The 23,871-nt window shown below is 59.6% G+C and overlaps 12 protein-coding genes across 12 annotated transcripts; 6 read left to right on the top strand and 6 right to left on the bottom strand.

The window, feature by feature from the left end:
* Positions 1–143: 143 nt before the first annotated feature.
* Positions 144–1,322, top strand: SDRG_00740 (hypothetical protein). The gene has a single exon (XM_008606231.1). The coding sequence runs from the start codon at positions 153–155 to the stop codon at positions 1,263–1,265; it is 1,113 nt and encodes a 370-aa protein (XP_008604453.1). The 5' UTR covers positions 144–152; the 3' UTR covers positions 1,266–1,322.
* A 392-nt stretch (positions 1,323–1,714) lies between these two features.
* On the top strand, positions 1,715–2,992 carry SDRG_00739 (hypothetical protein). Its single transcript, XM_008606230.1, has one exon. The coding sequence runs from the start codon at positions 1,765–1,767 to the stop codon at positions 2,566–2,568; it is 804 nt and encodes a 267-aa protein (XP_008604452.1). The 5' UTR covers positions 1,715–1,764; the 3' UTR covers positions 2,569–2,992.
* A 1,019-nt stretch (positions 2,993–4,011) lies between these two features.
* SDRG_00738 (hypothetical protein) lies at positions 4,012–7,419 on the top strand (the record flags this gene model as incomplete). Its single annotated transcript, XM_008606229.1, has 1 exon — positions 4,012–7,419. One exon carries the CDS (start codon positions 4,012–4,014, stop codon positions 7,417–7,419), a length of 3,408 nt encoding a protein of 1,135 aa, XP_008604451.1.
* On the bottom strand, positions 7,306–8,077 carry SDRG_00737 (hypothetical protein). Its single transcript, XM_008606228.1, has 2 exons — positions 7,591–8,077; positions 7,306–7,542 (listed from the first exon to the last, which is right to left on the bottom strand). Exons 1-2 carry the CDS (start codon positions 7,997–7,999, stop codon positions 7,469–7,471), a joined length of 483 nt encoding a protein of 160 aa, XP_008604450.1. The 5' UTR covers positions 8,000–8,077; the 3' UTR covers positions 7,306–7,468.
* Positions 8,078–8,324: 247 nt separating this feature from the next.
* Positions 8,325–8,754, top strand: SDRG_00736 (hypothetical protein). Its single transcript, XM_008606227.1, has one exon. The coding sequence runs from the start codon at positions 8,366–8,368 to the stop codon at positions 8,642–8,644; it is 279 nt and encodes a 92-aa protein (XP_008604449.1). The 5' UTR covers positions 8,325–8,365; the 3' UTR covers positions 8,645–8,754.
* Positions 8,755–10,530: 1,776 nt separating this feature from the next.
* SDRG_00735 (hypothetical protein) lies at positions 10,531–11,349 on the top strand (the record flags this gene model as incomplete). The annotated part of the gene is made up of 1 exon (XM_008606226.1): positions 10,531–11,349. One exon carries the CDS (start codon positions 10,531–10,533, stop codon positions 11,347–11,349), a length of 819 nt encoding a protein of 272 aa, XP_008604448.1.
* Positions 11,350–11,378: 29 nt separating this feature from the next.
* On the bottom strand, positions 11,379–13,208 carry SDRG_00734 (chaperonin GroL). Its single transcript, XM_008606225.1, has one exon. The coding sequence runs from the start codon at positions 13,149–13,151 to the stop codon at positions 11,448–11,450; it is 1,704 nt and encodes a 567-aa protein (XP_008604447.1). The 5' UTR covers positions 13,152–13,208; the 3' UTR covers positions 11,379–11,447.
* Positions 13,209–14,185: 977 nt separating this feature from the next.
* On the bottom strand, positions 14,186–15,105 carry SDRG_00733 (ubiquitin-conjugating enzyme (huntingtin interacting protein 2)). The gene is made up of 5 exons (XM_008606224.1): positions 15,061–15,105; positions 14,745–15,007; positions 14,594–14,692; positions 14,401–14,541; positions 14,186–14,344 (listed from the first exon to the last, which is right to left on the bottom strand). Exons 1-5 carry the CDS (start codon positions 15,065–15,067, stop codon positions 14,267–14,269), a joined length of 588 nt encoding a protein of 195 aa, XP_008604446.1. The 5' UTR covers positions 15,068–15,105; the 3' UTR covers positions 14,186–14,266.
* A 568-nt stretch (positions 15,106–15,673) lies between these two features.
* Positions 15,674–17,314, bottom strand: SDRG_00732 (hypothetical protein). The gene is made up of 4 exons (XM_008606223.1): positions 17,123–17,314; positions 16,990–17,079; positions 16,169–16,946; positions 15,674–16,125 (listed from the first exon to the last, which is right to left on the bottom strand). The coding sequence occupies exons 1-4, from the start codon at positions 17,284–17,286 to the stop codon at positions 15,700–15,702; spliced, it is 1,458 nt and encodes a 485-aa protein (XP_008604445.1). The 5' UTR covers positions 17,287–17,314; the 3' UTR covers positions 15,674–15,699.
* Positions 17,315–17,423: 109 nt separating this feature from the next.
* SDRG_00731 (hypothetical protein) lies at positions 17,424–18,480 on the top strand (the record flags this gene model as incomplete). Its single annotated transcript, XM_008606222.1, has 7 exons — positions 17,424–17,522; positions 17,563–17,693; positions 17,750–17,840; positions 17,885–17,944; positions 17,985–18,072; positions 18,118–18,249; positions 18,302–18,480. 7 exons carry the CDS (start codon positions 17,424–17,426, stop codon positions 18,478–18,480), a joined length of 780 nt encoding a protein of 259 aa, XP_008604444.1.
* A 29-nt stretch (positions 18,481–18,509) lies between these two features.
* SDRG_00730 (hypothetical protein) lies at positions 18,510–19,814 on the bottom strand. Its single transcript, XM_008606221.1, has 7 exons — positions 19,728–19,814; positions 19,381–19,679; positions 19,262–19,325; positions 19,110–19,217; positions 18,832–19,066; positions 18,701–18,786; positions 18,510–18,649 (listed from the first exon to the last, which is right to left on the bottom strand). Exons 1-7 carry the CDS (start codon positions 19,786–19,788, stop codon positions 18,537–18,539), a joined length of 966 nt encoding a protein of 321 aa, XP_008604443.1. The 5' UTR covers positions 19,789–19,814; the 3' UTR covers positions 18,510–18,536.
* Positions 19,815–20,371: 557 nt separating this feature from the next.
* Positions 20,372–23,252, bottom strand: SDRG_00729 (hypothetical protein). The gene has a single exon (XM_008606220.1). It carries the CDS (start codon positions 23,207–23,209, stop codon positions 20,426–20,428), a length of 2,784 nt encoding a protein of 927 aa, XP_008604442.1. The 5' UTR covers positions 23,210–23,252; the 3' UTR covers positions 20,372–20,425.
* Positions 23,253–23,871: the final 619 nt, after the last annotated feature.

Below are 23,871 nucleotides of genomic sequence, written 5' to 3'. Positions count from 1 at the left end.
AGGATACGACCCGAGTACAATCGGCACATGCCGATTTCAAGCGATCCAATCCGACGACCGCGTCGAGTGTATTCGAGCCAATGGCATCGCGGCCATTATCTTGACTTTTGACCAATCCACGACGCGCAATTCAAATCCCAAAGCAAATTCAAATGGCATGCATTCCGGAAAAGGCGATGGAGACGCCGAAGACGATGCCGAGCCCCGCCGAGGCGCAGCGCGTCTTCGAGCTCACGCCCGTGTGCATCGGCCGCAGCCGCGACTGCGAGCTCTCGTTCTCGTCCGAGGCCGCGCTCTCGCGCAGCGTGAGCAAGAAGCACGCCAAGATATACCCGTGCCTCTTTGACAGCAACGACCAAGTCCGCTGGTTCATCAAGGACCTCGAGAGCAAGCATGGCACGTCCGTCAATGGCGATGAGCTCAAGCGCGGTACGTCGATCGAGATCTTCCACGGCGACGTCATCGTGCTCGCCAAGCACCTCAGCGACAGCTTTGAAATCAAGTGCTTCCTGGAAGGCCGTGGCAACTCGAAGATTGTCCTCGTGACCAAGAACCCGCTCAATCGGCAGCCCATGGTAGCGCCTACGAGCCCGCTCTCGTCGGCCGAGAAGCGCAAGCTGGCCAAAGACCCGCGCGAGCTCTCGGTGCAGAAGCGTTTCCGAACGCTCGAGCGCGAAGAGGCGACCAAGCCAGGCCTCGGCCAGTCGCCGCTCAAGTGCCCCGTCTGCTTCGAGTACTTTATCGAGTCGATGACGCTCTCGTGCTCGCACTCGTTTTGCGGCAGCTGCCTCCAGCACTGGCTCCTCAAGTCTCTGTCATGCCCCACCTGCCGTGTCGCCGTCACCTTGCTGCCTGTTCGGACACGAACCCTCGACGATCTCTGCCTCCAGCTCATCGACCCCTCGAGCGAAGCCTGGATCACGCGTCAAAAGGCGCACAAAGCCGAGCTAGATGCGCACCTTCGCAAAGCGCGCAAGATCCGCAAGCACTTTCTCGAGCTCCAAGGCCAGCCGTGGCCGACCATCTGGAACATTTGGCACTCGGCGCGCGACCGCGACGCCTTTGTTCAGAAGCTGGCAACCGCCACCGGCGTCGTCCGCGGCGCGTGGTGCGAAGCCGTCGGGCTCACTGAAGACGCGATTTGCACCCAGTCTCCAATCAAGCTCCTCAATGCACTCTGCAACGTGTTGCCGGAAGCGTGCTTTTCATCGATGGAAAGCTCCGAGATGCGCAGTCGGCTACGCCTCTTCCTCCACTACGGCTAACGCGCCGTCCCTTCTAGACCCACCTCAATAGACTCGCTGTTTTGTTTGTTCCAAAGATTTGAGCTCCTTGGCCTTCGATCGCCCTCCGCGGCCAGATGCATCTACCAGTGCTGCCATCGAGCCGCGTACCTTCGCATATTCAAGCATAAAGTCCATGCGCTGCTTGCGCCATCTTCTCCTGCGCTAAGACCATCGTCGACGTCGACTTGTACGGAAAACATGGCGGCAACGCCGGTTGTCGTGGCATTGGCGCGTCGTCACCGTATCCGGACGCGGGGTTTGGACGTTGTTACTTTTGGTATTGTGGTATCCGGATGGTTGGGGCCATACAAACACTCAATGGGATTGGGCACAGAAACACGTCCGGATACGGATGGTATATCCGGATGATAAAATACGTATATTTAATGTGCAATACAATTCGGTAGTGTAGCAGCCAGAAAGCGTTTGGAATGCCCCGCAGCACGTGCTGCAAAACGCGAATCTCAACCTGGGCCGGATGAGCAGCATGGTGGAGCTCGAGCGGACGATCACGGACGACGACGACGTGCATGTGGCGGTCGTCGACGACGGCGCCGAGACCGAGGACGTCGAGCTTGACGAGGACGATCCGCTCTCGGTGCTCGGGAAGCGACCCCATGAGGACACGGACGACGCGTCGCCGCAGGGCAAGCGCCTGCGCAAGGACGCTGTGGACGTGATCGACCTCGGCGACGACGATGATGACGACGACGACGACGACGACGATGACGAAGACGATGACGACGAAGACCGCCATGTGGTCTCAGCGAGCCCGCATCGCCCGTTCTCGAAAAACGATGCGAAGAACTTCAACATGAAGAACGCCAAGGCCAGCGGCGCTGCGTACAAGCAGGCGCAAGCCCCGCTCAGCACGCATTCGCCGAGCATCCAGCGCTTGCTCGACTCGATTGACAGCAAGACCAAAATGGAGCTCTTCTCGGACGCGTTGGAAACGTACGGCAACGACCTCTTCCACGGCCACGAGTCGTGGCGGGACCAGCTCTTGATCAAAGCGTGCCGGCTCGACCCGTCGTTTGTGACGACGATCACGGAACTCGCGCGCCCGAGCGGTGCGTACAACTCGCCCTTGGTGCTCAGCGGCGAAGAGGACGAGGCGGACGTGGAAGACGACGACGACGACGACGACGATACGAGCAGCGTCGAGATCATCGAGCCGCAGGAGCAAGAGATCGCACACTCGGGCGAAGATGACGACGACGACGGGCTGAACCTCGTGTCGGGGGACGACGACGAGTTGAACCTGGGCGACTTTTTACCGTAATAAGTTAAGCGATGGCGTCGATTCGCGTTGCTCATCGACAGACAACCAGCCACGGCCAAGCACGAGCGTCGCAGTACACGGCCCATCGATCCCTACCCGCCACCGAGAACATCGATCCTTCGAGGTCGCAAAGGTTGCGATGTCCATGGCCTCCCCAGTGACGCTTCACGCCTGTGTGTTTCTTGACTGCAACCCCGAGCCTCGTCTTCTGGGATCCTGACCGACACTATCGTCAAGCGGTTCAGCCGCAAGAGAGCTATCGTGAGCCATTGCGTCCGGCCGTCAATGCAGCGACGCATCATCGTGTACGGGTATGATCTTGAGGTATACCAGCGCCAACCAACGCGTCCCGAGACAGCATAAATCGCCCTTGCAAAACAATAATGTACAGCGCTTTAGACCAAGTCGGTGGTCGCCTTCCGGCGGTGAGCAGTTGCTTGCACATTGCCAGGTCGTTTGCACTTTGCCAGGTACACTGGTACTAGCACTCGTAAACGCCTGCAGCGAAGCGATTGCTTTTGGGCTTGCCGGCGTGCTATGCGTCAACTCACGCGACCCCTGACAAGCGTACTCATTCCACAGTGCGGCGCGAGGAAAGCTCGGAGGCGACACGGGCGTCCTCCCAGCCGTCCCTCACAGAGTCCCAGAGGCGCGGGCAGCTGCATACGCACGTAGTCAACTGGCTTTGCTACGATCGCTTGACCTTTTGCATGCTTCGTCGCCCATCCTCGTTGCGGCTGACGCGAGCGTAATGACTTGGTCTGCGCGAGCCAATCGAAGGCCGCGCCACTGTGTGTCGGGCTTTCTATGTGAGGTTGCGATAACGAATTGAGTTTTTGTCCAGTCTCGCTTCTCAATTGAGTTTGACAGTGACGTGGCACGGACGCCGCCAAGAGCTGCTCGGGTACCCAAGGAGCTTACCCCAGTTTGCAACCCTCCACGCCACTCCTCTCTACAAGAGGAGATGTACCCAACGATGGGAACATGGCTCCTGGCTGCGACGTAGCAATACCTTTGACGACGTCCCTGCGGTTGATGACTGTCAACGCTGCTGTGGCTCGCCCGTGCGTCATCAACGATGTGCAGGGCGTAGGACTGGGACGTTCGGCCCATCAAATAGCGCCGCGCGTCGACGTTATCAGTCATGAAGAGTACATACAGTACGTATTGTCTTCGCCGGTGCTACCTGGCCGCACCCACGGTTCAGACCGCGCCTGGATGTCGAGTTCGCCGGTATCACGCCCTCGCATGGGTACCCGGCCGCACCTACTAGTACAGATGCACGAGGTATGAGTTCATGCAAGCTAAGATAGCAGCCAAGATGTACATCGTTCTGGCACTCTGCAGGAGGTGCTGCCTGCTGTGAGCATGGTTGAAGTTGGATACTTGCCCTGAAACTCAAACTCAAGTCGTCTTGAACAGGAGACGCGTGGGACAGTTGCAATGAATTTTTTGGGGCCGCCAATACAAAGCCCAAGTGCTTTCGTCGACTCAGAGCCAGTCGCAGTAACAAACACATGCGCTAGCACCGCTCTGGATCAACGCATGTCCAGAAGCCAAACCCCATCGATGCCGGAGCGCTTCACCTTCTCGATGCTGCCGCGGCTAGGCCGGCGCCGGCCCTCGGATGGTGCATCAGTCGAGCCCTCCGATGCGTCGCACACGGCCGAGCACGACGGCGACGACGACGACGAGGGCGAGTTTGAGGACCTCGAGACGCCGCCGCCTCTGCCGCCAGCCTTCCACAGCAACAACGCCAACGCGCGCTTCTCGGCGGCGCCGCCGAGCTGGGACGTTCGCCGCAAGACGCTCGTCACCGACATTGGCGACCATGGCGTCACGTCGCTGCGGTACACGTCGATGAAGCACATGAGCGCGCCCGCGACGGCGACCACGTCCCATGAGCCGTTCTCGTTTCGCAAGTTTCTGCATGCGCGTGGCAATGAAGAGCATTTGCAGGAGCTATCAACTGCGCGCCGGCGCCACGTCCACCCGATCGACGAGGCGAGCGACGAGCCGATCGCGCGGTACCTCCAAGAGCAGCAGCGCTACACGTTTGCGATCATTCTCCGCAACACGTGCCAGGTCAAAGATCACTTGCAGAAGACGCGGACCGCGTACCGGTCGCAGCCGTACGCCGACTTGACGGCGCAGGTCGGCGCACTCCACGAGAAGATCTGCCGGCGGCTCGTGCAGGCCGGGCTCGGCGTCATCCTCCTCGACAACGACTCGCGCTTCGAGGACGTGGACTTCAACATGACGCCGCAGATGCGCCACTTTGCGCACACGGACAACGTTTGCATTTTGATTGATCCGTACAAGGACAAGGACCTCCTCGCCGAAGAGTTCAAGCGCGAGAAGGACGAGTGGGCGATCAAGCAGGGCAAAGCGTCGTCGCGGCTCAGCGAGAACTCGCACTTGACGACCGACCTCTCGTTCTCGCCGGCGCTCGAGCTGCAATTGACGCAGAACATCATCCAGAACGCCCTGCGCGAGTACGACACGGAGGCGTGGGTGCTCGACATGCAGAACGCGCTCTCGGTGCACGACGTCATCGAGTCGATCTTCCCGCTGCACGACCGCGTCTTCAACGAAGAGTTCTTTGCCGAGTACCGGAAGCGAACATTTGCCTTCTCGGTCACCAAGGCGACCCGCGGCAACTCGGAGCGCTGGGCGATCGAAGAGCTCCGGTTCCATTTTGGCGAGCGCGTCGCGTTCCTCTTCGCCTTCATGCACATTTACTCCAAGCTCTTATTGCCGCTCATGGCCGTCTTTGTCGTCTACTACTTGGCGCTCCGGTTCCTCTCGGGGGCCGTGTGGCAAGCGTACATCCAAGGCCTCGCGGTGCTCGCCTTCCTCGCGTCCGCGATCTGGGCGCCGACGTTCCTCGTCATGTGGCAGCGCGAGACGCGGCTCCTCGTCGAGAAGTGGAACATTGGCAACGACATCAAGAACAAAGAGTCGGCGTTTGATGTCAACGATGAGAACCCGCTCTTTCAGTACAAGTGGCAGCTCAACCCGCTCACCAACAAGATGGACAAGATGCCAATATCCCGCAAGAAGACGGTCATCCAAGCCGTCATGTTTGGGTTCGTCGGCGCCTCCGTGGTCCTTCAGAGCCTCTTTACGCTGCCGTTCATCCAGTGGTACGTCTTTGCCAAGACGGTCGCGACCTGCGACGAGTGCAAGACGGCGGCGCTGACGTCGTCGACGCCGTCCGTGTGCGTGGCCATGATCAACTGCTTCAACTCGCCAACGTCCGCGCTCGGCACGGACCGGTGGTTCTACATCCTTCTCCAAGGCGCGGCGCTCGGGCTCCTCATCGACATTGTCTTCTTCGAGCTCTTCAATTGGCTCTCGGCGAAATTTGTCGAGTGGGAAAACTACGCGTGGAAGTCCGAGTACGAAGCGCGCTTGATCCAACGGCGCTTCCTCTTTGTATGGATGAACTGGTTCTTTTGGTTTCTCTTCCTCGCGTTCGTGTACCTTCCGTTTGGCGAGCAAGCGATCAAGTACCTCGCGTCGGACGCGCCGACGGTCCCGGACGCTGTCCGAAGCGTCTTCAAGCTCATTCAGTGGAACGCCTCGGTGCTGACGCTCGACACGCTCTTTGTCACACCGCTCGTCATCACCCAAGTGCTCAACATGCTCATGGAGACCATCATCCCGTACCTCGTGCGCAAGTGCCGGGGCAAGCCGATCCACTTCCGCAACTCGTGTCTGCGGGGCATGACGACGCAGACCGCCCACTGGTTTTGCACGCGCGCGCTCACAGCACCGAGCGTGACGACCAACAAGAGCGCACGGACACTGGCGAGTGCGATCTCGTCGTCGACGCGCTTCTTCATCCCGACCATGTTCTTCTCGGACGACTCGAATGGGTACACGGCGTACAACATCGTCGCCGAGTCGAAGCTCACCGAGTTTGACCCGACGTTCGACTACCTCGACGCTGCGATTCAGTTTTCATATGTTGTCATGTTCACGGTCGTCTGGCCGCTGCTGCCATTTCCTGCGTTCCTCAACAACGTGCTCGAAGTCCGCGGCGACGCGTTCCGCCTCCTCTTTGTCAACCGCCGGCCGATGCCACGCCGCGACACGTCGATCGGCGAGTGGGCGACCGTCCTCTCGTACGCCAACATAATCGGCATCACGGTCGTCGCCGGTCTCATTGCCGTCTACCACTTTCCGTACTTTGTGACGTCATGCAACTTTGCCTTTGACGCGGCGGTCATGGTGCCAATGCAGTCGATCCCGTTCGAGCTGAGCACGAATGCGACGGCGTGTGGGTCGGAGATGCGGTCGCAGAGCTGGGTCATGCCCCAAGTGATCGTCTTCGTCTTGCTCGAGCACCTCGCGTTCTGCCTCCGGTACCTCGTCTTGCAGTTTGATCGCATGCCGTCGCGCATTGGCAATGCAAGCTACCAGCGGCTCAAGCAGATCGAGACGCTCGGCGTGTCCAAGTCGGCGTACGCCGAGCAATTCGAGTGTCTCCGCCAAATGCGCTTGGTCTTTGACAAGTACGACGTGCATGGCGCCGACCAGCTCCGGTCGCCCGAAGTCCTCCAGCTCTTTGTCGCCGAGTGGGTCGCGAAGCCGCCGTCGCAAATGCTCTCGGCCAACCTCTTGTTTCAGTACATGGACAAGAACGAGCTGGGGTATGTGAGCTTCTCGACGGTCTGCCTCCTCCTCATGCACGTGCACCACGACCGGTTCCTCTCGCGCCTCCTTGGGATTTCCGACTGGATGGAAGACTTTCAGAGCGCAGGCATCCAAGCCGCCGACTATGACGCCAAGCTCTCGAGCGACGAGTGGGACCCAAAGGTCCATGGCCACGACCTCGCTGCGTAACAATCGATCAAACAACACAGGGCCGTATATATGTAATACTTGGTGGTGGTCAGTGCGACGCTGCTGCGAGCGCGGCCTGGGCGGTCGCGGCGCGCGACGCGGTCGTCACGATCTGCGTCAGTGCTAGTAGATCCAGGCATTAGATCGACCGGCTCGAGTGATAAGAAGCACCTTTGAGGAATTGTTGCTGGGCAGAGCGCAGCTCGTGCGACGGCAGTGGCGCAAACCAAAAGATTGGTGTTGGCATGGCCGGCGCTGTCGACGCAGGCAGCGTGGCTGCCGGCTTGGCGTGTGCATGGCGGTGTCGCAGCGTCGGCTCCGCGACAGGCGCCTCGTCGGTGGCCCACGAGACGTTCTTTTGGATGCTGTAGTCAGCAGTGTCCGACACGTCGACGGCCGTGTCGGCGGTAAAGAGCTCGCGGAACGCCACGGATGAGAGCGTCTCGGGCGGAAGGCTTCGCCGGGCGAACGAGAGCTTGAAGAAGGCCTGGCGAAGGGCGTCGGCCGACGCCGCAGCGGCCTCTTCGTAGTTAGCGGCGGCTTCGATCACGGCCAAGAGCCGCTCGTCCTCGTCGGCCATGCTGGTGCTGCCAACCGCAAACCAAACCGCAAATCGTTGGCAGCACGGTTGGGTGGCACTAGAAACACCCAATTGCACATACACAACGATGGGACGGTCGCCATCACACCCAAGTTTCGTTTGGGTGTTTCTATCCAGATTCGACAGCGTACTTTATTGGACACTATCTACCACCCAGGTGACTAATGCGCACTTTATCGGGTGCCTCTCGCAGCCATGCAACGCAGGCAGTATAAAAGTGGTCGCCGCCTCGGCTAAGTACGGCTTCTCTCCCGTATACGTACGGACTAAGTACGCCTTTCAAAGTTGTCGACTTGTGTTTACCAGTCAGTTTGCAATCGCCGAGTTCCTCCGCAAGTAGTAAAAATGGCCCACCGCGCTAAAGCCACGACGTTCGCCCAGGCCTGGCTCCGTGACACGGCCGCGTGGCCGGTCATCGGCGTCATTGTCGGCGCCTGCGCCCTCGCCGGCGGCGCCTCGGTCCGCTACCTCACGAGCTGCCCGCACGTGCACTGGAGCAAGGAGAACCGCGGCAGCCCGGTCCGTGACAACGTCAACGAGACGAGCTGGAACTCGCACCGCAACCCGATCCGCCTCATGAGCGACAACCGCATCAACACCTTCCAGGAGCAGTCGCGCCAGTAGAGTGTCTTTGATCGCCAGATCGAGTCGTCCGCCCACGAGTGCGACGGACGCCATTGGTTTGGCCGATTGCGTATTTTAAAAGCCCAAATCGAGTTGTATTGGTTCATAGTATGCCACGCGTATTGTCATAGCAAGTGATGTGGACGGAGCAAGTTGCCAAGTGAACGGGGCCGAAGCTTCGAGGTGCATACAAAGTGCTTGTTTATGTAGTTCCCTCTTCTATGCAGCGATGGCCCGTGTCTCTGACGCACGCCACGCGGCTATGCAGCAACGTTGATGGTGGCGAAGCGCTCATGGTGAAGCACGCACATCCGACCGACGACGGCCCATCACGGTTTAAGGCTACCATGCTGCCGATACATGCGGCGGGCCACGTTGGTAGCAGCGCGATAGGCAAGATTCTCGAGAAGAACCCTTCTCTTCTAGTGGATGGGACCTGCGGCGCAGCACGAGGGCTTGCATCATGCAGAGGTTGTCCCTTCCGGTGGGATCGGGCTGTGGTAGACGAGGCAATCACCAACGGGATACTACTGCCGTTTCGAGAAGGTCTCTTTGCCGAGGCGTGCAGGCGGAGATCTAGTATGTTGCGCTGAGGACAGGAACGTACTCGTCAACCAGTTACCTGTGCGTCGACCGTTGTCTTCACTACTACAGTAGTAACGTTAGACCAGACTAGACCTGACGTTAGACTGTAGTATGTGTACGTGTGAATAACCTGAGGCCTGGGGCTTGATGCTGAATACCCAAGCGATGTGCCTCTTCCAAATGATGCACGCCCTGCGCCACGATGCCTGGCTTCGTGACCACTTCGTCCCGGCGTGCGCCATCCACACGCCTCGCCTTCAACACGGCTAAGCCTCGCCGCTGCTGCCGTCTAGCTCTGAATCGAAAGTCTACCCCCCCAAAAAACAGTTCAGTGTAAATTATATCTACATAGACTCACTTCAACAACGACCTGAGGCCTGGGGAAGCTTGGAGGTGAACAGTGTCAACGCTAGAGCCAATCGATGTCATGCTGCAGAGTTCGAGTCTTTGTGTGTTGTAGGAGACAGTTTGAACCGCCGAGTACATCCGTTGGCGCTCTTCTTGTTGAGAGTAAGGATTTCCTCAAGCGGGCGTTAATCACGCAGCAATACCAACCTGCTGTGGGCGTTTGGGAGCCTGCGCGTTGGCATTGACCAACGAAAGAAGAGAATTCCCGTTATCTTGACTTATTGCTTTGATGCATCCGAGCGTGCTAATACAGGTTAAGTTAGCAAGAAGGTCGCTCTCGACGACGAGGGATGTATCATGTCCTACTCCCCAAGGAATCAAATTCTATCTCTAACGAGACAATTCCGCAACTTGACACAGGATAGGATGCCAGCGCTCGCCGCTTTTCTGTGATTTGATTCTACAAACGAGCGCAAAGGACGTCGTTTCGATACTGTACCGGTAGTCTTGGCTTGATCGACCGTATCGACGCAGGTGCAGTGGATAGAATGCACCATGCAGTTTGGTCGCTTTGACAATCTCTCGCTGCGTTGGCCAATCCGAGGGCAACATGGCTTGATACTTCGATGCAAACTTGATTCTGTCTGCACACACTGGCAAAAATCAGGTTTGTCGCCAAGTATCAAGTCGCTAGCGCGAGCTGATTCGCCCGTCCTGCGGATCCGGATAAGCGTCGTGGTGCAATGTGGGATCGCATTTGGCAACTCATGTGCAACAGCGATCAACCACCCGCCGCGCCGAGCGCCGTCCTGCAGCCTGGCATCATCGAGGCCATTTCGCCATACATTTCCAGGTCCTCCGACGTCTTAGATTTCCTCGACGCCGTTCCTCCCGCTCTCATGACACGGACGACCGCTGCGACCGCCGCCTTTTGGCGCATCGCGCCTGTCGGCATGACGCTCGCGTGGCCCGTTTTAACGTGCGGCGACGACGCGTCGACCAACCCGCTTCCCGTGCTCCAGGAGCTCCGACAGCTTGTGGCACTCGGGCTGCGCGTCGAGCTCCGTCAGCGCGCGACGCGGCGCCACCACCTCGAGCTCTTCCACGCGCTGTATGCTGGTAACATTACCCTCGTGACTCTCCAGCTCGCGCGTGACCGGGAGTTCGAGCTTGGCGATTGCGAGACACTCGTGGACCTCACGCTCTCGTTGCCAGCGCTCACGTCGCTTATACTCCACGTGCCCAACGCCGACGTGACGGCGCCAATCATGCAACACGCCGTGCAGCGCCTTGTCGCCAGCACCTCCGTGACCTCTCTGCAGCTCCAGATCGACCCAAGCGCGAATGCGCACCTTGAGTTTGCGCCGGCCCTCGCCACGTGGCTGCGCCAGGCGAATGACCCCGGCTGCCGTCGCCTCGTGCTGGACGCCCCGCTCGTGCACGACCAATCGACGCTCGAGCCCGACGAGTTACACGACGTCCTCGACGCGTTGAGCGCCTCGTCGCTGCAAGAGCTCGACGTGCACCGTCGGTGTCGTCTCGGCACTCTGCGGTACCTTGTGCTTCCGAGAGGTCTGCGCCGCCTCCGCTGGCACGTTGCCACCGACGACGCCATGGCGTTGAATGCATTCGCACTCGCCCTTGTCGACCTCGAGTGCCTCGACTACCTCGACACCAACGCCATCGACGCGCTCCAGCACGACCCGCGCTTGCAACCGCTCTTGGCCCGCGTGGTTGTCCCGCACCGGCGAAAGCGCTGCAAGAAGCCGTAGTAGTAGTTGAACAAGCTCAGCAGAAGTGGTGGACAAGGCTAAATTTCTATATTAATATGGCAATCACAACTCGGACGACGACGGTGCAGGCAAGCAGCTTACATCATGCCACCCATGCCGCCCATGCCGCCCATACCGCCCATACCGCCCATGGCCGGGGCGCCGCCCTCGGCCGGCAAGTCGGCGATGAGGGCCTCGGCCGTCATCATGAGCGAGGCGACCGACGAGGCGTCGACGAGGCCCGTGCGAACGACCTTGGTCGGGTCAATGATACCGGCTTCGACCATGTCGACGTACTCGCTCGTCTGCGCGTTGAAGCCAAACGTGGGCGACGACTGCTCGAGGAGCTTGCCGACAATCACGGCGCCTTCCTCGCCGGCGTTCTTGGCGATCTGGGTGACCGTAGCGCGGCAAGCGCGCTCGATGATCTGGACGCCGACCTTCTGGTCCATGTTGGCGCACTTCTCGTAGAGCGACGGCAGCTTGCGCGACGACCAGAGGAGCGCGGTACCGCCACCCGGGACGATGCCTTCTTCGACGGCGGCGCGCGTGGCGTTGAGGGCATCGACGACGCGGTCCTTCTTCTCGCCGACTTCGACTTCGCTGGCACCGCCGACCTTGATGACGGCAATTCCGCCACCGAGCTTGGCAAGGCGCTCCTGGAGCTTCTCCTTCTCGTAGTCGGACGTCGTCGAGGCGATCGAGTCCTTGAGGAGGAGGCAGCGCTCCTCAATGGCTTCCTTCGAGCCTTCGCCGTGCAAGATCAGCGTATCGTCCTTGGTGATCGTGATCTTCTTGGCGCAACCGAGGAGGTCCGGCGTCGCGTTGTCGAGGCGGATGCCAACGTCCTCCGAGACAACCTTGGCGCCCGTGAGGACAGCCATATCCTGAAGGCCAGCCTTGCGGTTGTCGCCGAAGCCCGGGGCCTTGACGGCGCAGACCTTGATACCGGCACGGATGCGGTTGAGGATCAAGGCGGCGAGGGCCTCCGACTCGACATCTTCGGCGATGATGAGAAGCGGGCGCGACTGCTTGTAGACGAATTCGAGCAACGGCGCGATGGCAGCGGCCGACGACACCTTCTTCTCGACGAGGAGGATGTACGGGTTCTCAAGCTCGCACGCCTGCGTCTTGGTGTTGGTGACGAAGTAGGGCGAGATGTAACCGCGGTCAAACTTCATGCCCTCGACAACCTCGAGCTCGTTGTAGAGCGTCTTGCCGTCCTGGACGGTGATGACACCTTCGCGGCCGACACGCTCCATGGCGTCCGAGATCAAGTCACCAATCTCCTTCTCGCTGTTGGCCGAGATCGTGGCAACCTGGGCGACCTTCTCCTTGTCGTCAATGTCCTGCGAGAGCGTAGCGAGCTCGGCAACGACAAAGTCGACGGCCATCTGGATACCGCGGCGGAGGTCCTGGGGGTTCATGCCGGCGGCGACCGACTTGCAGCCCTCGCTGTAGATAGCGCGCGTGAGGACCGTGGCTGACGTGGTACCGTCACCGGCAGCGTCGTTCGTGTTGTTGGCGACCTGGCGGAGGAGCTGGGCACCCATGTTCTCAAACTTGTCCTTGAACTCAATGTTCTTGGCGACCGTCACACCATCCTTGGTGATCTTCGGGGCGCCGTAGGCCTGGTCAATGACCACGTTGCGGCCCTTGGGGCCGAGCGTGACCTGGACGGCGTCCGCGAGCTGGTCAGCACCCTTGAGCATCAAGGCGCGACCCTCGACGCCGAAGCGGATGTCCTTGCCCGACGAGAAGAAGCGCTTGGAGGCAGCGCGGGACATTTGCTTGGAGAGCATCTTTGTGGTTGAGTGATCCGGTGGAGGAAAATTGCAAACTGCGCTGCAACTTGCGGCTTCAAACCCTGTTGACGCAGCATACAAAACCCAAGACAAATGGCAGCTGGACTTCTAGAAAAGTCACTTGGTTCGGGGCAACTCCGAGATCGAGATGACGCTGTTCGCCGGCCGTGGCCTCAAAGAGGCCTTCACCAGAGATGCATACAAGGTGCAGGAAGGGCTCGACGAAGCGGCGTCCCATGCAAGAGACGCCAAGCTGGTCGTCGGCGAGGGACCGCCGGGCCACTCGTTCCCTTGTCGCGGGCCGCACATGAATCCCTGGCATGCCATTGGCTGATATTGCAGATGCGCCACCACGTTGACGCGATGCCATTGGTCCAAATGCGAGACAGTCTAGAAAATCCACGGTTGAACTTGGTGTTCGTGAAGATTCTTGGAGAAGATTTGCCGTCGGCTTCATCTTGCGGCAGATGCAATTTCCTAGGAACGACGACCGCTTCAACATCCGCAGGGCCTCGCGACTAAAGCCAGCACCGATCGTTCGGACGCTTGACAAGGATCACCGCCTCTTGGATGTCGCCGACGGCGTGGTCATGCGCTCAAGCAAGCAGTGAATGATATGTGGCCACAGCTTCAACTGGGCGATCCCTGCGCGCCGCCAAGCTCGGCCGTGGCTGCATGTTGGCAAGGACGGTGCAGGACATTGATAGCACTTGGAGCAGCGATAAGTGCACGTCTGGCTCACATTGCCAAGCTGGCATACCGGTATATCGACGAGGGTTGCACAGGTGGACGTCGCTGACACAGCTTCAAGTGACGTGGCTGCTGCACGAGGCAGTACGGTCGATGAAGGAGCCCACCAGGAGACGTGCTCTGAGGAGCCGAGTGATATCGTTGAGGAGAGTACAGACTAGCTAGCTTGAAGGGATACGAGGAGCAGGACCGTGGGAACCAACGACTCCAGTCGGACGCGTCCGGCAAAGAAGGCGAGGGAAGCCGACGACGTCTTCCTCGCAGGGAAAACGCAACAAAAGTAGGCGTGGTGGAATAATTAGTTCATTTGAAAAGACCGACGATGACTCGATACGGTACTGCGTTCCTAGACTTGTAGAGGTTTACATGGACGTGAGGAGCTTCTCGACGGCCGCGTTCTCGTCGCCTTTGGTCTCAGCGAGCGCGCGCTTGACGAGGTCCTAGATACCATTGAATGAGCGTGATTGCGTTGGTGAGAGAAATGAAGGAGGGTCACCTTGGGGAACCCCATATCGCAGAGGCGCGTGACGGCTTCCGACTCCGAGTCCTTGCCCATGGCATAGGACTCTGTCCAGAAGGCTGCGGTCGAGTCGAACCGCGCCTTGTCGTTGATGTACATCTTGGCCACTTCAGCGTCCTGACAGCACCACGTGGAATAAGCATCATGCTAAGAAAGGATGGCAACCAACCTGCGGGTCCGTGGGCTCGGCCGCCGACAAGAGCGCTTGGATCGACAAGAGCGTCGTCTTGATCGTCAGCGCGGGCGACCACGCGTCCTTGAGCACGTCCTACCAAAAGCGTATCTATAAGCAGGCGATCGCCATGGGCTTGCAGGCGTACCAAGCAGATGGCGCCCGTCTGCGACGACACGTTGGGATGCCAGACCTTGGTCTCGAAGCGGACCTTCGGCGGCTCGAACGGGTACGTCTTCGGGATGCTGATCTCGAGGACGAACGTGCCGTTGGCGTACGGCGTGCCCTCGGGGCCGCGAATCGTGCCCACGAGCGCGTCAAAGACGCCGGGCTGGCGCGCATGCGCCGAGACGCCCGAGGTGTCGACGTCCTTCTGGCACTCTTCCAGCTCCTTGCGGATACGTCCAGGTCCTACGCAGCGCCATGAGCACCGGGCGATGGGCCTCGTTCGTTGCGTCTACTACCTGCCATCCTTGCTGACTTCGTTCTTTTCGCAATGGGCTGTTCAGTGTATTTTTCTAGCCTTTAAATACACTTGGTGTTTGTATGCCACACCAACCGACGTTGGATCAAAATGGCGTCGTCGGTCGGGGATAAAAACACGCCATTTTACCACCGACCCACCAACATCCCAGGAGCACGAGCGCCTGCAGAGTACACTACCTCGTCGAGCGCTGTCGACTATCTCTTTACTCACAGTACCTTCTATAGCGCCCTGGTGCATGCGAGATACACTAGCGTTTTGCCGCTCTGGCGCGGCAAACGTTGCGTCGAAATAGACTGCGCACGCTCGGTGCCTTTTAGGACAAGCACAGACCACGACGCTCGCCCTCTGCTTGCTACTACTCGTCGCCTCCATATTCGCATCAACGAAGCGTCATGAGCCCAAGCCAGATGCGATGGGTCAGGAGGCCTCCTTTGACGGCACCGCCGAGACGATCCGACGACATATCGTTTCGAGTGGGTCTCTCCGTGCGCAGCTCACTCGGAACGAGCAAGTGCTAGCGCCGACTTGCACGCGGTCAGGCGTCTGCCACGTCAACGCGTTCGTTCTTGCGACGTTGTTTGCAACGCGAACACGTTATAGTAGTTGCATTCATAGCTTAGTTGCGCTCCCCGACTTGGCAAAAGGGAAATTTTTCGGCGCCGTTGACAAACTCGCGGTGGTGGACGGGCGCAAAGAGGTGGAAGGTCGCCATATTGGTTTGAATGTTGCCGATCGCATGGACCGTTGCGTAGACGCTGAGGAGTGCGCTCGAGAATATCACAAAGTACGCAAATGCGCGCGTGCACCCGCTCAGGTAGCTGCCGTCGTGAGGCACCATGCGGAGGTAGCACACGCACGGCATGATCATACACGGCAGCGTCACGGTCGTCGCGCCAATGAGCGAGAGGATGTCGGCAAACGAGCTCTGGAGCATGATCGCGACAAAGCACTGGACAGCCACAATCAGCGTCCGCAGGACGACGCGACAGGCGAGTTCGCGCTTTGTAAACCCCACGTCATCATGACTCACCATAGCCTCCTTCTACATCGTATCCATAAACTCTGCATTGGCCAAGGGAGTCTACCTCGTTGACCGGCTTGTAGACATGTGTCGACGTTATGTCATTCTCGTCGTCTCGTACCGGCGACGACGGTGCGCTGTGCCCGAGGAGCGCGGTGGTATCTTCGCCGACTAGAACCCCCGGTGCGTCGGCGTCCTTCCCAAAGACCTTGCGCTCGAGCACAAACAGTGTGGGCGTTAGAATGACGGGGTATGCGACCATGATGTGCAGTAGCATCGCGCTGGTCGCGAGCGTCTTGGTGAGACCCCGGGGCATGCTTTCGAGAAGCGTCGCGGGCGCGGTGCAGCCGAGTTGAAAGTACGTGACCGACCCGATGCCAATGTAGAGACACGTGATAGCAATTAGCGTCGCACTGAGCACAAGTACAAAGCGTCCGACGTCCTTGTCTCGGCGCTGGCGGTGCAAGGGTGGCACGAGCAATGCTGTCCCAAACGCAAACATGATGGTGCCGTACGCCGAGAGGACGCCAGAGAACGTCACGGCCGTCTCGCGCGGCGCCATTGGATGCAGCGTGAGGTTGACGTAGAGCGCGGCGCTGTCGGCAAAGAAGGTCGCGAGGCCGCCAAGCACGCACAGCGCGAAGGTTTCTTTGAGGCTCGGGATGAAGACGATCGGGAGCATCGCCGTCGCAAACAGTAGGATCCACGCCGTCGACGAAAACGTAAGCCACGGCGCATGGATGTACTGGGCGATCGATGGAAGCAGCTCTGTGCCGCCCAGCACAAGGAACGCAATCGGTGTCAAAAGACACGAGAGCGACTCGGAGATGAGGATGACGTACCTAGCATAACATGAGACAACGTGCACAAGTAGAGCTGTCGTACTGTCCGACCGGGCCGCAGGCGTGCAGCCCCAAGTCGCCATAGGTGCGCACGGACGGTGGCGCCAAGGCCATGCACTTGGCGAGCAAGGCGCTAGCATACGTAATAGGAAGCGCATGGTAGAGCCGTGGCGTACCTGGCATGGAGGTTGCTGGCCGACAAGAGGTAGAGCAGGATGGACCCCATGAGCGGTCCTGTCGACGCGAAGACGTGGCCCATGCTCATCGACGCGATGCCAAACGTATACGTGAAGAGCACTGCGATGCTGTGGAGGTCATCGTCCGTGTTGTCGTCGGCCATGACCTTTCGCGTGCGCGCGATCTTGCGCTAAACGCGTTTAAACACGGTCGACACTTCAACTGCCAGCGGCGTTGGTATCCGGAAGATAAACATTATGCGGATGCAATATTCAGATCGGCCGACAAAAGCGCGACGAGATGGACGTCGGGCGCAAGCTGTGGCATGGCTGCATCCCGGTCTGCTTCTCGATCGACGCGTCCGAGATCACGACGCTCCAGGTCCCGCGCCCCTACTACGTACGTCCATGCCCTATCGCAGGGGCCTCAACGCGGCTAGGCCATGCTGCCCCGCGTGAGCTTGCTCTTCACCGCGACGGAGCTCGTCATTGAGCACTTCAAGGACGTCGCGCCGCCCATGCTCTCGGCGCGCACCGTATGGTTCTCCAGTCGTGATCGACCGCTCAAGTGGTACGCGCCCGAGCTACGAGCGCAGCCATCGACCATTTTCTGTGTATTGCATGTAGGCAGCTCCCGTTTGGCGTCCTCTACGACCTGTACGCAGACGCGACGCTGCCGTGGGACATCACCGTGCATTTTCAGCGGTACCCGACAGAGGTGCGCCTGTATGCATGGCGGACCTCGTCACCACGCGTGCCTAGCTCTTGCCGTGCGAGGACATGGGCGCCGTCGAAGCCCATTTTATGAACAGCTACAAGCAGGTAAACAGCGCATGCCATCGAGCACTAGCGACTCTGCTAGGCCATGTACCTCTTGTACGGCTCGACCAAGTGGATCATGAACTTGCCGCAACAAAAGCACGCGCAGCTCTGGGAGGCCGTCATGAAGAGTATCGGATCATCCGCTACATACTGGTCATTTGGAGAGTCTGTAGACAACTACAACCTGTACCACGATGTGCACAACGAACTCGTGCCCCGCAACGAACCGAAGCGCCACGTGCCACTGCGTCTCGTGCTTCCGACAGAGCCCATGGTGCAGCTTCCGATTCCTTCCCATCGCGAAGGTTCCCAAACATGGAGGATGCCCAAGCAGTGGCGTCAATATTGGGTGTGTAGATTTGGTCACGGTCGCCGATGTCCTCGCCTATCTCGTGCCCGACTTGGCGCTGGCGACGCACAAGGTACTCTTGCACGGCATTCCGGTCGCGACCGACGTCGCGCTCGCCGAGATTTACGCGTCGTTTGTCTACCCCGACGGCTTTGTGTACATCACGATGACGCGCGACTTGATCTGATGGGTTGATACTTTGATACAAACCGAAAATAGACAAATTGTCGTCGTGTTGTGCGGTTAGTTGTTGATGCCTTCGTACGTCGGCACCATGTACTTGATATTCACATACGCATCGGGGCCGCCGATGCGCTCCATCTTTTCGAGGGTCGCTTGGATGAGCGCGCCGACATCTATGACGTGGCACGCTGAGAAGGCCGGGACCACCACCAAAAAAAGTGTACCCGTGTCTCGTCGCTGGCTAAAGTCGATCGCGTCGCCGAGGTTATGTCGTTTGTTCTTGAACGTGTTGAGTCCTGGCAGCAGTTGTCTGGGCGGAAGTTAGACGCTCCACTGAGCAGATAGAATGTATCACCGGTAGTAGGGCACGAGGGCCGGCCCAATGCCTTCGACATCCAGGAGCAATTGAATGTTCTTGAGCGTCTCGCAAATCAGCGGCATGTCCCGCGTGTTCAGTGCGATGCGGATCGGCGCAATGAGCTTGTGGAGGCAAGCGTGGACCTTCTCCGGGAACATACGGCCGTGCTGGAGGAGCTCAATCGTTCCTGTCGAGGCGAGGAAGTGGTACGGCTCTTCCTTTTCCCGCGTGCCTAGTCCGTTCGTGAGCACTACTCCGTCAATCTGAGCCCATACCTTCAAAGAAGAGCGGCAGGACGACTGCGTAGTCGATCTCTTCAATGCGCTTGGTCCACTTGAGGTGGTTGCCGCCAGTGCGCGGCTCGACACACACCGGGACGTGTCCTACACCTCGTAAGACGACACGTCATCCGAACTTTGCATCGAACCGCGGTTGTACGAGCTTGGAAAGTTGGATGGCGGAATTTGCCGCTTTTTGAACGCGCCGGCCACCTACGACATTGAGGTTGAGGTTGAGGTTGAGATGCAATGGGGGATCGATGTTTACGGGTGGCAGGGCGTCGGTCGCTTGCTTTTGCTTGGTCTTTTTCAAACCGACTTGCTTCTCGAGGAGCTGGCGCGTCGGCGATGGAAACGAGAGCTTCTCCATGATCTCGCCCCGCTCCTTCTTGAACGAGTGATCGGGCGCGAGGTTCTCGAGCGTCACGTTGACCTTTGGGTTGCGTCGGTGTTTGTGCTGGCGCTTGATCGACGACTTGGGCACAACCTCGTCGGTCATGCCGCGGTAGACGACGGCTTGCGGGTCGAGGGCGAGCTTTTGCTTGAGCTTGATCTCGAGGACCCCGGCTGTCGTAAGAGAGAGGTTTCAATCCAAAGTGATTTGGAGGGACGTACAGCCAGCGATGCCCGGGTGGTGGCTCTTCTTGGTCGACGCGCTCAGCACCGACGACGGCATGCTGCCCGCGGTCGTCTCCGACCCGCGTAAAAATAGAGTGGCTACGTTCGTTAACCGGTTAGTCGGCTAGTCGTCCCCGCAGATAACACCGTTGAAGCATTGTCCACCAGGTCCGAGAACCGCCAGCCGCCTACGTAAGTAGAAGCGAAAGTCCCTGCCTGCTAGCTAGCCAACACGGTGTCGCACCACCAGCCCGTTGGTCTGCATAGCACGCCACGTCCCAGCGGCGCCGCATGGTCCACCGCGTCGAATCGTTCGCTGCCGTCCCCCTTGACCTGCAGTTGCCCATTTGAGACCAACTACCAAGAAGCAGCAGCATGTCGAGCAAGCAAGGACAAGGCAACGCGGGCAGCTGGCCCAGCACGACCGGCAACCCCTCGGGAGGGAACCGCTCGAACGCGCCCCCCAAGGCCACGGCGTCGAGCACCCCGTCGAGCACCCCGTCGAGCACCCCGTCGACGACGAAGACGACGTCGGGCAAAAACGCGACGTGAAGCTCGTCCGCGGAATGGACGGCGCGTAACCCAGCAATCGAACTTTTGTTGTTGCCTCTGCGATGCGAGTAGACCCATCTATCAAAGCACTGGACAGCGATGCGTCACCAGTTCTGAGCATTCTTAGACCATAGTTGTACATCTTAGTGGCCCTCGAGACGGGCGTCGAGGCGGTGCGTGCTAATGATCTCGGAGAAGCACTGCGTGCGGATCAGACACTCGATGAACGGCGTCTCGTAGGCCGGTCGGAGCGCAGTAAACTTGTGCTCGTCAAAGATAATGACCGACTCGGTGGCGTCGCCGACAACAAGGCTTGCGGCCGTGTGGTCAAAAAGGAGATTGGCCACGAGCTTGTAAAAGACACCGCGGACGTCGGCGTCGGGAAACGCCGTGGGGAGCGCCGACGACGGCCGGAGTCCGACCGCGTCCAGTTGCAGCGCCGACGGACACACGAGCAGCGTATCGAGCTGCGCTTTTGCCGTCGTGAACGCATCGACAAGCCGAATCGGGCTCGATGCGTCGTCGAGAAGCCCCATGTTTGGCCACTGGAGCTTGCGAGGACCGAGGTACTCAAGAGTCCCTCGATCGAGGTCCACCACGATCGCACACGACGACGGCGACGGCAGCGGGAGGTCGTCGCGCGTCGCGCAGCTCTGGTGGATGCCGACAAGGATCGGCGTCGGGCAGTGGAGGTATGAGAGGAGACTCTTGGGGAGCACTGGGATGTAGATGTGGCACCACGCAAACGGCGCCAAGAGGCACCGAATGGCTTCGGCCGAGAGGGTCAGCGCCGAGAGCGACGACGAGAGCAAAATGATGCTGTGCTCGAGCAGCGCGTTGGCGACGACCTCGAGCACGAGCGCGTTGCTGAGCGTCGCAAAGAGAGGTGCGAGGCCAAAGTCGATTCGGGGCGGCGCTGGGAGGTCGAGGAGCGTGCCCGAGTGGCGCCGGTGCAAGAGCGCATTGGGCGACGGCGTCGGCAGTGGCGCGGACGTCGGCGACGGCGCCGGCACCGTGTAGAGCCGCCGGACATGGTCGGGCAACAGCGGCGTCGGCGTGTCCAACAGATGCCGTGCAACAATCGACCGGAGACCGTCGATGAGCGGGAAGGGCGACGCGACGCAGACGCCTTGCGCGACAAACTCGGCGTCGCCACGCGCCACGTACGTCGTGTAGCACATGCAGTAGAGCGTGCCGAGGTCGCCGTTCTGGAGCACAACAAATGGAAACAGCACGTCAAGCTCGGGGACGCCGGTCACGATGAGCTTGCCGTGGGGCACAAAGTACGGCTGGATGCGCTTGGCGAGGTCCGAGACCTTGCGCTGCGACTCGGGCGACGGCGGCAGCGCCGGCGACTTGTCCTTGCGTACGTAAGAGAGCTCGAGGCGTGTGCCCGAATTTTCGGTTGTGATCGTCTTGAAAAGCACGATCGCGTCAATGACGGGCGTCGAGACCAAGTCTTCGCGCAGCACCAAGGGCGTGAGCGGGTAGTTGGGCCGGTAGTGGACTTGGAGCCCGTCCGGCAGCGACGTACTGCGAATGATGCTCTCGAGGTTGAGCCGCATGCTCGTCGGCGCTTCGTCGTCCGAGTCGGAGTCTTCGCTCTCCACGTGATGGACCAACGGCGGTCGCTCGCTGTTGGGAATGTCCGAGATCGAGTCGTACTCGGAAAACGAGTCGCGCAGCATCGCTGTGGACCGGCGCTTGTCGGTGTCTTGGTGGTGCTCGTCGTCGTCGTCGTCGCTGTCGCTGTCGCTGTCGAGAAGGGTCTTGGCCGCCTTGTCGCTCAGCGCGAGGGTGTACAGTGGGCTCTTGACGAAGCGTTCGTACCACGAGGCCGAGAGGACGAGGCAGATCTCCGCCTGCGCCACGCCAAAGGCAGCGAGCGCCGCGTCTTTGGACTGGATCTGCAGCGCATCCGCCAGATTGGCTTTTGTGGGCGCTTGGATCGCGCTCGAGTCGACGCGGGCCTTCTTGAGCAAGTCGTGCGTGAGCGTCCAAAAGAGCGTCATGTCCGACGTGCATTTTTTCAGAACGTACTCGACGTGGAGCCAAAAGTAGAGCTCGAAATGCTGGCGTTGCTGCATGAGGAAGAGGAGGAAGTAGTGCGCCGCGCGCGGGTTCGTAAGGAACCGATCGAGGGGCACAAAGGCGGCCGTGTGCTCCGAGACCTGCAGCATCTCGAGGTACTCGGTGCTCTTGAGGAACCGCGGCAGCTCTTCGCGCGTGAGCCGCTTGAACGCGAGGCGCTGGATCGGGCGAAACCCGACCCAGCCAATGTCGTCGTTCTGGATGCTCGCGAGCACCATCTCTTCGAGCTCTGGCGTGAGCTCGAGCGTCGCTGAGATGCTGCACTCGGACTTGGTCGTAAAGTACTTGTTGAAGAGCTTGAGAAGCGACGGCGTGCCCCGCGCCGCGTCGCGCTCTTGCTCGAGCTCGAGGAGGAAGAGAAGGACGTTGTGGTAGTTGCCGTCGTCGGTCGTCTTGGCCAAGAAATCGAGAAGGTACGGCAGCTTCTTTGGGTCTTTCACAATCTCGTGCAGCGAGAACGGCGTGTGCGCGCGGAGGCGGCTGACTTCCGAGAGCTGCAAGAGCCGGCGCTGCTTTTCGTCTATGGCCGTCTCGGCGCGCTGCTTGTCACGAAGGTACTTGCGAAACTTCTTGCTCAGTGGCATCGGATAGCTGCTGGAGATCGTCTTGTAGTTCATGTTGTTCTTGGCCATCTTCTTGTACTTGTCCTGGATCATCGTCGCGGCCTGCGCGAGCTTGGTGCTGGCGGACGATGGCCTATGGTCGGCTGCCGCCGGCGATGCAGGCGTCGACCGGTTCGCCGTCGGCGCCAATGGCGGGCGCGGGTCCGCGACATCGTCGCCAAAGAGCCAGCTGTCGAGGTGCTCGGGCTTCTTGATCGCGGTTAGGAAGTTCATCGTCAATTGCCGCCGTCTATCTTGATTTGACGGAACAGCCAGCTCGTTTCTGATTGGTGCAAATCTATGCGAAATATTTTGGCGAAGATTGCAAAGTGCGATTTTGCCTGCCGCGTCGTTCGTGCTGACAGCAGATCAACGCAAAGCCACTTGGCCATGCTGCTGCGCCGCAGGTACTGGAAGACTCCATGCACGCCAAGGGAATGGCATTGAGCCACATTCGTCACTCAATTTACCAGCACCATGGCACACCACCAGCTGTCGGACCCTCTCGAGCGCCTCCAGCAACCTTTCAAGAGGCCAAGGCTCTTGGAAGGCTGCTGGAGGCGCTCGAGAGGGTCCGAGAGCTCGACGTGTGCCATCTTGCTGGCAAATTGAACAACTGCAACGACCTGACAAAGTGCACATGACCTGGCAAAGTGCAACGAAATTACTCGTATCAAAGATGATTAGCCGTGCCTTGCGATGCTATAGCTTTCACACGTCCTTCGTGCCGTCGATACAAAGAACTCTGGGGTCCGAGAGCTCGTACCACCCACCACACGGTATCTCGGGCCACGACGACATGAGGCAAGCCTCGACTCCGTACACAATGTAGCACACCTTCAGGCGGTCGCTAAGCACAGTTTCGGTCAGCCGTCGAGTCGCACAGAGCCCCAAAT

This window comes from Saprolegnia diclina (assembly GCF_000281045.1).
Source record: "Saprolegnia diclina VS20 unplaced genomic scaffold supercont1.2, whole genome shotgun sequence".
NCBI lineage: Eukaryota > Oomycota > Saprolegniomycetes > Saprolegniales > Saprolegniaceae > Saprolegnia > Saprolegnia diclina.
This window is presented reverse-complemented; position numbering and strand designations above follow the sequence as displayed.